General features: G+C 46.0%; 1 protein-coding gene across 2 annotated transcripts; it reads left to right on the top strand.

Moving 5' to 3' along the window:
* The first annotated feature begins 260 nt into the window (after positions 1 to 260).
* Positions 261 to 2,451, top strand: nol12 (nucleolar protein 12). 2 transcript variants are annotated; one of them, XM_071539955.1, is made up of 6 exons: positions 261 to 413; positions 655 to 760; positions 868 to 916; positions 1,025 to 1,173; positions 1,613 to 1,716; positions 1,991 to 2,451. In XM_071539955.1, the coding sequence occupies exons 1-6, from the start codon at positions 304 to 306 to the stop codon at positions 2,187 to 2,189; spliced, it is 717 nt and encodes a 238-aa protein (XP_071396056.1). In that variant the 5' UTR covers positions 261 to 303; the 3' UTR covers positions 2,190 to 2,451. The 2 variants fall into 2 exon arrangements, with proteins under 2 accessions (XP_071396056.1, XP_071396057.1); XM_071539956.1 differs by having other exon boundaries at positions 1,025 to 1,168; positions 1,626 to 1,716.
* The last annotated feature ends 8,934 nt before the right edge of the window (positions 2,452 to 11,385 follow it).

Genomic DNA, 11,385 nt, shown 5'->3' on the forward strand with positions numbered 1-11,385 from the left:
TGCTATTCATGAGAACATGTGGATTGTGTTGTTTAACTGGAAATAACTAGATATAATACATATTTTAGTCACAGTAATAAGGTCAAAGGTTAATATAAACACGGTATGGTTAAGATCTGGACCGTCTGAACCTGAAAAAATCAAATTCTTAAAACATTTAAAATATTTGGGTTGAAGGGAACCTTTTTAGGCTCTTTAGACCGAGGGGAACAGAGTGCGTTGTACATGTTTCTTGTCGGACAAAGTTGAATGGTGCACACAGCAGGAGAAGCAAGAAGTAGAAGACAAACTCACGTGTACAACATGAAAAACATGAAAAAACACAACAATGTGTCCAAAAAGGGCAAATTCAAGCCAGGGTCCAAGAAGAGAGAAAACAAATGCATCGTTATGTTTGACGACAAAGAACGACAGTAAGTTAATAATCGATAATAATGTTATTAAACATGTCTCAGCTGTTAGCATCTTACCGTTAGCCGTGACTGTTAGGTTAGCATTACCTACCAAGCCAAGTTTGATTAGACGCTAGTTGGTTTAATGTTCACTCAGCGGATACTGTATGCTAACCTGCAGTGACTTGTTAAAAGGCGATACCTGTTGGCAGTCAATAGTAATGATGTTAACTGTGGGTTTTGTCCCCCTCTGTCCTGTCAGGGAATTCCTCACTGGCTTCCACAAGCGAAAAGTGGAGAGAAGGAAAGCAGCAGTGGCAGAAATCCAGAAGAAAATCAAGGAGGAGCAGAACAGAGTCAGACAAGAGGTACCTTTACATAAGCTGTGAGCTAAAGTAAGATTTTGGGATGGACACCAACTGAATGGTGAACACAGAAGGCGGCACTAATGTCATGTTTGCTTATCTCCTTTTAGAGGCATAAGGAATATATGAAGATGCTCAAGGAGAGGAGAGAAGCTCTAGGTGAGTGAAAATGCGAAAACCACACGTCTGTTTTCCCTGTACGTTTTATTGATCTGTAACTATACTAAACTATAAGTCGTTCCCTCTCTCCTTCCCTCCACCTCTCAGAGGAGGATGTAGATGACCTGGAGGACGCGATAACAGGCACGACAGAGTCCGTGTACTACGATCACCCCAACCACACCGTCACCGTAACGACCATCAGTGACCTGGACCTCACTGGGGACCGCCTTCTGGGGCCAGCAGCAGCCAGTCAGGTAGAGAGTTAGCCCCTCTGCTTCTTAACAGGCTGCATGTGGAGTCTAGATGCAAAAAAACAAATGCTGAATTATTGTACTGGGGAAATTGAATTAGTAATGCTCTCCCCTCCCTCAACACCTACTATCAAAGTGCCCTTGAGCAAGGCACTTTCAGCTGCTTTAGTGGCCAACAGTAGGAGGCTGTGGGTATACTGGGTCGGTCCCAGGTGAGTGTGTGTAACTGTATCAATGTGAAGCAGGGCATTGCTGGAAAAGTGCATGCATGTTCAGTCACCTTTCTCTGGATAAATAAAGGTTAAAAAAAAAAGTGTAAATTGCTCTGGATAAGAGCATCAACTAAATAGTGCAGTTGCAATTGCAGGCTAATTTTAATTGAAGACAGAACTGTATTGATGGCAATGAAAGTGCGCTAACACTGAGAATCTCTGCTGTCAAGGTTAATGGAGAAGGTGAAGGTGAGAATGCAGAAGGGGGACAAGAAGAGGAGGTACAAAGGAGTACGATGCCGAGGAAAGCCGGGAATCCCATCCTCAATAAAAAGTAAGCTGTTTGTCACACAGTTCTGCACTGTTACGAACATACACACACACACACACACACACTGTTCTTACATCAACAAGGTATTGCATTATTGTCATCATATTCCCACTCGTTCAGTACCTAAAATATCTTTTTGGTCAGTGTAAAGATGGTCAAAGTGGTGACATAGTAGCTAATGCTCACCAGTACAATGCTGTTTTGTTGTTGCTTTAATATGTCTGCCTGCCATCCTCTCTCGGCTACATTGTTCCCCCCCCCCTTCCCACTCCTGCAGGATCCGCTCGCTCACGTCTTCACTCAACACTTTCAGCAAGCAGGGGAAGAGGAAAGGGAAGCAGGAAGGCCGAGGAGGACGGGGAGGCCGTCTGGGGGACAAGAAGCCCGGTGTCACGGAGAGAAAGAGCAGGGCCGGCAGGACCAGCAAGAGGCAGAGGCGCCGGCAGACGGGGAAGAAGATACATCACCACGACTGAAATATACTGTGTGTAAAAAATAAAATGTAGGGTTTGCTGAGCGATCTGTGAAGAGGCTTGATTGGTTGGTCAGAATCCCATAGGTGAACATAATGGACTTTTATTGCTGAAAGTGTCTATGGGGAAAAGTTGCTCAGTATTTCCACAGAAGGCTTTTCATTCGGTCACATTTGTACATTACATCACAATGGGACTGTTTTTGTAATGTTATATTCCTTAAAATGTATACAAATGCTGTATTTACTTGCTTTGATTAAATGAAAGAAGAAGTTAATAAGTTGCCTTGTGTTGTTGTGTGTTGTTTACACACACTGATAGTCAGTGTGTTCTCTCTGGAATTCGGTTGCTCTGTTGTCTATTGTTTAATAGGAAACCTGACGCTCCAGTCAACATCCTTTCTAGAGCATCAGGAAATTAACCCTCAGCTCTGTGTTTTCCCATAACTTAGTATTACCTCTGTGTGTGTGTGTGTGTGTGTGTGATCTAAAGGGGAACGAGCTGCACCTCACATTGTGTTCATTTGACAAACTTTATACTACACAGTCAGTGGGTTTTAATGTATGTTAAACCCATACCTCACCAGTGTTTATTTATTTACGTTAACCTGAGCCAGCGCGTGCCAGCTGTCACCAGCACGAGCGTTTCATTTCGCTTTCTAAAGCCCATGATATTTAATACAACCGCTCAATGGAGGGAGCCGCCGTGCCACCGGCTCCATGTTGGCTCCGGGTGTGCCTTTTGGTCCGGGGCCTCTGCAGCGTTAACCCAGAGCCATCATGGCGGCGGTGTGTGCTTCAGTTTCACCCATTGTCACAGCAGCCAATCGGATCTATCTGAGAGTTTGGCAGCTTGAGGGGATAGAGAGCATGGGGAAGAGGCATGTGCCTGATGGGGGTCTGATGGACAGTTTATCTTCTGACTCCTCGTGCCATATTGTCAGTTGAGGTGACGACGGGGGCTTCTTCTGTCAGGTAATGCTCATCACTTCTCTACCTGTCATTTTTAGATCAAAATGATCACAGGAGATTGTCTTCTGTTTTTACTGTCCTACTTTTATATTGTCTTATCAGTAAGTTGATTTAGTTTAATTCAGTTGTTAGAGACTGAGATGCTTCTAAAAGGTGTTTAATTATGCTGCTTGTGCTTTGTGGTTAGTAGTAGTAACGCAATTCTGTGGGGAGCTTTGATAGTGCTGACTGGATTGTGTTTCACTGTCCTCTTGTGTGATTAGTTATCACCCACCTTAACAGTTCCGCTTTAGATCGTGCCTGAACCATGAAATAAAAGATCTTCTCAATCAATCATTCTGAGCTGTTGCTTGGTGCCTACACCTGTCTCCAGTAATGTAGTGGCACAGCCAGAATGTACTTTAACACTTTGTGTTAAAGTAAATATGTCCTCTGTAACACATTTCTTTAAGGAAACTGTTGAGTTAGTTTGGTTAGTTTTTTTCTCATCTCACACTTTTAGTGGATGATGCTCTGTAGGTTTTGGTCAATACCACATTTATGTCTACATGTCTGCCTGCATGCACCACACATTTGTTATGTTTAGTCACCATAGCAGTTTTCCATATATCCTCATCGATGGGTACTGTATGTGTTTTGTGTTGTTCTTGTGTGGTGTGTAATTCAACTGTTCCTGTACCCTCTGCTGTTGTCGGTCAGTGTTCTCTGCGGGATGCGATGAGTGAGCGAGTGCCCCCTCCAGACGCGCCATGCCCCTGTCCGGCGATGAGCCCATCTGCCCCAAGTTCCAGCCCAACATCTTCGACCCCTCCCGCTGCCACGACTGCCTGCGCCAGAAGCATCTGCACGCCGGCGCAGGGGAGAGCAGAGAGGCAGCGCCGCAGGGGAAGTCCGCGACTGGGACTGGGACTGGCATTGGGATTGTGCCACTGCCAGGCAAAGGAGCCCCGTTGCCACCTATCCCATCCCAGACAGACGAAAGGGACACCAGCAGCAAGGTAAGAAAGAGGAGAGGCAGGGAAGGGAGAGGGAGGGAGAGGCACAGGGCAGCAAGATAACTGGGCAGAGACAGGGAGCAGAGAAGGCTGATTGGGCCGGAGAAAGAAAGAGTAGGATGGGTGCTGAGTGATGAGACTAGTTGGGCCAGTAGACGGGCCGGTCGATAAGAGCATCAGGGGGCACGGATGGGGTCAGGAAGACTCTGAGGTCAGACGCTAGGCGATCTATAATCAACGTGGAGAGGAAATGAGGTAACGTTTTGCTTGAGTCAGCCTTAACTGTGTCTCGCCGATATGTATTTGCACACTCAGTTTCACAATATTTGGATTGTGAAAGAATCCACGGGAGTGTGTTTTTTGATAGACGAAGAACTATTCACTTGACCCTAGAGTCTGTGCTTCTGTGGCTCAATAAAGGGAGTGCAAAGGGCCTGGTAGCAAATGCACTTATAGCTGTAAACACAGTTAGTGAGATCGCCTATGGCTCTTTGTTGCGTGTGAGTGTAATGAATTAAGAAAAGGTCAGAGAGAGAGAGAGAGAGAGAGGTAACGATGAGGAGTAGGGTGGTGGCAGTGGCTCCTATTACAAATTAATGAAGCAGGATCATTTACTGCCCTTTTGGGAATCACTTGTAATATTAGACAGAGGGGCAGTGTACACTTGTCTATACAGTATTGAAACTCCAAACAACAGTATAACTCTCCTGGGTATTTATTCTACATCCACGACACTGTTATTGTCTATGTTACTCCCTTTCTGAGACAGTTTCACTAAGCATGATTGTTGGAAATATTGTGAAGGAAAAGGAAAGGAAGGAAAATATTGTGAAGGAAAATATGTGAATAAATACTGCATCTTTCGCTGTGCCACTACAGTGTGTTTTGTTGCCATTGTAATAGCCTAACTACAATTCCCAAGAAGCTTAGGGAGCAATGCCAATTACTGACATTTACAGACAGTGAAGTCTCCTTTTTTAAGACAATCCATTTGAAGCGGAGGATTTACGTCAAGAAAAAAAACTCCTGAAATAATAATGAGGAGAGCCACGAGCCGGGTCGAGTTACGGCGGTGTAACCCTAATCGAACGACAGACTGAACATGTGAGTGTGTGTCAGAGAGAGAGGTCCAGGAGGACAGAGGGGACAGACTCTATTCAGCTAACCTCTGCTCATGGGGATGGAGCCAGATAGACACACTTAGGAATGTTAAGTATGTGCTTTCTTACTTTGAAAGGGCTGATGTATGGTTTGTCACTTACATTGTGTGTTTTGAGCGAACCTTTATGCTTATAATCTCTCTGATCATCTGTCAAATGAGTCATATCTAGGTTTTGGTAAGCAGCTGAGGCATTGCTTTTGGGTACGGCTATTGTAAATGTCACAGGCAACATCAGTGAGCTGAGTTGTACCACCATCACTTGGAGAGCGATGGAGACTGATGTGACGTTTTGATTGGCTCGCGTCTTATCTTGTCAACCTATCAGGACGACTCTGACGGCCTGTCAGTGGTGAGCAGCTACTGTGAAGTCAATGGAGGCCGTCTGGGTTATGGGGAGAGCTCACTGTGCATCCTGAGCCCCGACTGTGCACTTTACATCTGTGACGGAGACGACGACGACAGCACTGACAGGTAGGGAAGCTGGTTGGGAGCGCTGGGAAGTCCAAATGTAGACTTTAATATGTTATTCTTCTGTAGTGATAATGACAGGTATGCTGGATTGTCTTGACAGTAAGATCATGTAGCAACACTGGCAGTACTGCAGTTTATCATGATGATGTTTAATATGTAGATAAGCACAGAGAGTCATATCAGATTATTATACTGTAGGCAATAATAATTCTCCATTAGCAAGCTACACTAGAATATCATGATCTAATGATTTTGAGCATTGACAGGCAAGTTGGTTTGGCATTGATCTGTCTGATACCAAATGGCTTACAGTGACTCATTGACAAAAGCTAGTGTAGTTTACTTTTTGTTACTTCAGTGGGTTTATCAGGAGATATTAGGAGATATTGAATCTCAGGTTATTTGCTCCTCAACAGGGAAAAGTATGTTTTTTTATTATTATGTTTTTAGCCATTTTCACCTTTATTTGACAGTTGAAGGTAGAGGTAGACAAGAAAGATTGGAAAGAGGGGGATGACATGCGACAAAGGTCCTGGGTCGGATTTGAACCCAGGATGTCGTGTTTAGATGGTACGCGCTTTCCACCACTAATCCACCAGGATGCCCCAAGGAAAGTGTGTTTCTTTATAGTGTAATCATATCTCCTTTCTGTTGTTCCTCAGGATAAGGTTTTGAAATGTTAAATGACCGTTTTGAGTCTCACCAGTCTTCGCTCATGTTCTCTGACCTAACTGCTAGAAATGGACATATGTTGCATGATATGTTATCCATTTTGTCCACTTATGTAGTTACTATATGAAATTTACATTATATTGATTTAGTTCTTTTTTCTCTATTCTTTCCTCTCCTTTGCCTCTTACTCGCTCTGTCTTTCTCTCTCTCCCTCTCTCTTTCTCTCCCCACTCTCTCTCTCTCACCCTTCCATCTCTACTCTCATCATTCTTCTCCCATCTCTTCTTCCACCTAGCTGTCGTGACCAGAGTGACTACCAAGAGCTCAGCAGCTCTGTCAGTGCAGAGGACGACTACCTGCCGATCCGTTGCCGTCCGACCCACCTCGACATGACCCGGCTCGACCCTCCGCCCCACCGCCCCAACCCTCGGGCCTGGATGGAGGAGGCTCGGAGCAGAGACGGCTTCAGTAGGCACTCAGGTACAGGAAGGCAGTTACACGTGAGAAAGGGATGGGAAAGACATCAGAAGCACGTAGTATGCGCCTAAACCTCCAGGGTGCACAAGTTATTATTTATTATTAAGGAGAATCACTGTCCAAATACATTGTATTTTCTCTTAACTTAAGCAGGAAGAGTTGGACACATCGAAGGATCACCACACACACTTTGACAGAAAGAATTGAACCTCAGCGTATATGGGCACTAAAAATAAAATGTTGTTGGACAGTGCCACACAGCAACTAGCTTACAGTCAGGTTGTTATGTTATACAGCAGATTGAACATAGACAGGATAGTAAGGAGAGGGGGAAATGTGACAGCTTCACCTGAACTGTTATTTGAACCCATGTATGAAGTCTGTACATTAGCAGACTGAGCCTCCAGTACTCCAGTATGACTTACTGCACTGGACCAATCTGTATCCAGTTACAGCCAAAGGTGTTCTTTACCTGGCAATACTGTCAACTAACCTCTGTTTGATGTCACCAGTTGAGGTGTCTCAGGGCAATTATCAGTAATACAATATAGCTGGGTTTGTGTCAGGGAATCACTGGTAGTTGCTTGGTAGCTGAACTTTGATGTATGCATCTCTTATCTCTATTATTCCCTCTATCCCTCCCTCTTTCTGTCTCTCTCTGTCTCCTGTTTTCTTTCAGGGTTAAAAGGAGAGAGAGAGAATCGTGAAAGCGGCTACTTCTCTGTCGGGAGGGCAGCGGGTGCCCGTTCATTCCATGATAACAGCCCGCCTCGTCCTTTCCGCCATTATGAGAGAGGACACCCCCTCTTCAGCACCCGAAACGTTGAGCCCAAGGATACCATCCCATTCCGTAATCCTAATCTGGGTGTGGCCTCTGACAGGCAGAACCCAGAGGTAATAAACCCGGACCTGCCTGAGGAAATCCCGCCTCCTGACCCCTATGATATTGCCGTCGAAGTCGAGGCTCAAGTCGGCCCTCGCTCCCCAAGCCCTACTCCTTTTAAAATAGCAGAGTCGCTGGCCTCCACTGGCCGAAGAAGTGTCAACAGTTCCTATGGAAGGGGAAACCTCTCCTCTCACACATCAGGACGTTTTGATTCGTCAAGACAAGGCTCCGCCCTTCAATCACGTTCTACTTCTCCCTCACGTGGAGAATTACCATTCAGGCACAGTGAGTCTACCGCCTCCCTCAATAGGCGTAACTTCGATGGTGGAGGGTCTCAGGGGCGAGAGCAAAGACCCAGAAGCCCCACGCAGGGCACATATGGACGAAGTGTTGAGTCGGGAACACTGCCTAGAAACTTCAAACCATTTACAAGTTTAGTCAAATCCCAACCCAGCACCACTTCTGAATTTAGGAGTGCCTTGCGTAAAACAGAGGTAAACGGGTCTTTGAATGGTCGTGGTCGGGACAGCAGAAGCTCGTCCCCTTCAAGGAGGGATTACAACCCCACCGGCCAAAGCTCTCTTCGTAAAACTGAAATCACCAGCAGTTTGTCAAATGGACGAGGGCGCAATAGTCGTCCTTCTTCCCCCTCTAGGAGAACATATGACAGTGTGCGCAGTAGTCCCAACTCCTCACCACCAAGGAGGACCCATGACAGTGTGCGCGATAGTCACAACTCCTCACCACCAAGGAGAAGTTACAGCTCGTCCAGCCAATCCCTCCTTCGTAAATCAGAATCAGTCATATCCCTGAACGGACGTGGTCACCATGGACGCTGTGGCTCCCCCATAAGAGAGGGCTATGACATTGAAAGCCAGGCTCTGCTGCGTAACTCAGGGGCTTGGAACGGACTGAATGATCAAGAACACGAGAGCCCCAGCTCACCTCCGTCCAGACGAGGCTATGAGACACCGACCCAATCCGTGCTACGCAAGACTGAATCAAACAGTTATGGTGGCGGTCGAGGTCGTGACAGCCGTAGCTCCTCTCCTGGAAGGAGAAGCTACGAGGCCTCTGGTCAGTTTATGCTGAAGAAAACAGACACCGGTGGCTCATTAAATGGTCATGGTCGTGAAAGTCGTAACACCTCCCCTTTGAGGAGAAGCTATGATTCTCCTAGTCAGTCCCTGCTGCGTAAGTCTGAAGTAGACAGCCCTGCCAGAAGTCGTGACAGCCACAGTTCATTGCCTTCCAGGAGAAGCTATGATGCTCCTGCCCAATCCTCACTGAGGAAGACAGAAACCAGCAGCTCCCTGAAGAGCAGGAGTCACAACAGCCAAGCCTCGTCTCCCTCTAGAAACGGCAACAGTGACCCACCAGGCTACGCACTCCTGAGAAACGCCACCAGTGGAGACTCCGGCCTCTCCCATCAGAGAAAAAGCACTTACAGTGACACAAGATCTGACTCCAATCACTCACCGCGTTCCTGGCGGGACTCGTCTTATTCCAGCTCTTCGTTATCTCGTCCCGCCTCGCCCTCCAGACAGGCCACAGACGGCGGCAGAGCGGCTCTCTCCCAGAGGACTCCTGTTGTCACCATGGAAACATCCAGGAGTTCCAGCATCAACAGGTCCAGCGTTGGCAGGCGGGGCCTTGAGGATCGTAGCTCCTCCCCCAACGAGAAGAAGCCCTCCCACCGGCCACGGAGCCCCTCTCCCTCGCCTCAGGTTCAGATGCGGGGGCACACCTCCTCCCAGAGCTCCATGGAGTCCTCGGAGTCGGGCCAGCTGTCGGGGGGGTCGACAGGGCGGAACAGGGAGGAGTACGCCGTGATGGCTGACCTGCCGAAGGTCAAGATGATTCATCAGAAGGACGGACCAGGTCACATGGGGCAGCCTCAGAACCACCGGCCCTCCCGGAGGCAGGAGCTCTTCAAACCAGCCAGGTCAGAGTCATGTTACAGCTTGGAGGGACTGAAGTAGCTGTAACAAGAGGAAGAGAGTTAGTTGGATATAGAATGGAAGGATTGGTTTCATAATCTGTATTTAAGTGATAGTGTAATATTTAATTATATGATTAAAGCTATGGCATAACTAGCAATTGTGATATGTCAAAACTGCATTGCTAAATGTGGTATAGCCTAATTATTTACATGGTATTTTATAGTTCACAACTGGTGAACTGGTGGGACTGGTGGTAAATTGAGAGGGCATGAGATGGGATGACATAACACCTGTTCACATTTTTGAAGCTGACTCTGCTACCTCCACACCATCCCATTTGTTAAATGTGAACAAATCAGACACTGACAACCTGACTGTGCTGTTGCAGCCACTCCCTGAGCAAGCATCCCTCCAGAGAGTGGGACGACACAGGAGACCCAGACAGGGAATATACAGGGTGGCAACATGGTGGCAGTGGGTATCTATCTAGAGCTCACTCCTCCACCTCATTACAGGTAGGCTGGTTGAGGGGGAAAGAAAATGAATTTTAAAAAAGGATGAAGAAATAACAGAAAAGAATGTTGAACAAGCTACTTTTTTTTTTTTTGAGCTGCATTTATTGATCTGAAATTGCTCTCAAAATCCATATTTTATAGGAGTAGCTTTGCACTAGAGAAAAAACAAAATCTCCAGAATATTTTATTGGATTTTTGAGAATATGAAGTGGAGAGAGACAGGAGTGGGAGTAGAAAGAGTAACAACAGTATAGCAGGAGCTGGGATATGAACTCATGCAGTGGTATGAGCATTGTATTTGCATTACATGATTTTGTGAGAGTTACCTCACAGTTACCCCTGTACAATTATTATAACAAAATGCATTCCAGTGGAATTAGGGCTTGTTCTTGTGGTTGCTGTCACCTGCACAATATGTTAATGTCTAACCACATCTTCCACATACCATACACCAGATTAAAGAAATCCTTTGTGGATGTGAAACTCAGGTGGTTTCTATATTTGCTCATTCAGACATTGAATATGTTCATAACTACAAGCTGTTTCTTTCCAGAGGTCTGGTAGTCCCACAGTAGAGGAGGGCGGCTCTTGGAAAGGTAATCATCACAGATCTGAACAAATGCAGGTATGTTATACAGCTGGTCTGTTTGTCTATGTGTGTTTACTCGCTGTGTGTGTGTGTGTGTGTGTGTGTGTGTGTGTGGGGAGATAGGGACAGAAAGTGAGAGTGAGAGAGTTTCCATATTTTCGCTTCCCATTCTGCCATGCGTAGGGTCACATTAAAGGCCTCTATACAGCAGATTTATCTGTTTAATGTAAATGAACATCATAAACCTGTAGCACAGATGTTGCATCACACACGCGTTCAAATAGGCAGTACAGCAATAAACATGTTTATTGCTGTACTGCCTATTTGAATGCTTCTGTTACATATTGACTAGACATGTTGGCAACATGTCCCGTCTACATACGAATCCCATCTATTAATTTCAAAACTAGCCTGCTGGCATACCTGACCTATATTCAACCTATACCTGTTTTTTTATTCTGTTTTAACAGCTGGTTGTTGTGTGTCTATAGACTTCACCTACACCCTAAAGGCATTTC

The sequence above is a fragment of the Centroberyx affinis genome, unplaced genomic scaffold (genome assembly GCF_046629955.1).
Source record: "Centroberyx affinis isolate AG114_WGS23_722 - 3 ecotype Tasmania unplaced genomic scaffold, CSIRO-AGI_Caff_v1 ptg003533l_1, whole genome shotgun sequence".
Taxonomy (NCBI): domain Eukaryota; kingdom Metazoa; phylum Chordata; class Actinopteri; order Beryciformes; family Berycidae; genus Centroberyx; species Centroberyx affinis.

Coding starts and splice junctions, on each gene's coding strand:
- nol12 (XM_071539955.1), top strand. CDS start 304: ATGAAAAACATGAAAAAACACAACAATGTGTCCAAAAAGGGCAAATTC. Junction 414..654: donor TTTGACGACAAAGAACGACA/GTAAGTTAATAA, acceptor CTGTCCTGTCAG/GGAATTCCTCACTGGCTTCC. Junction 1,174..1,612: donor GGCCAGCAGCAGCCAGTCAG/GTAGAGAGTTAG, acceptor TCTGCTGTCAAG/GTTAATGGAGAAGGTGAAGG.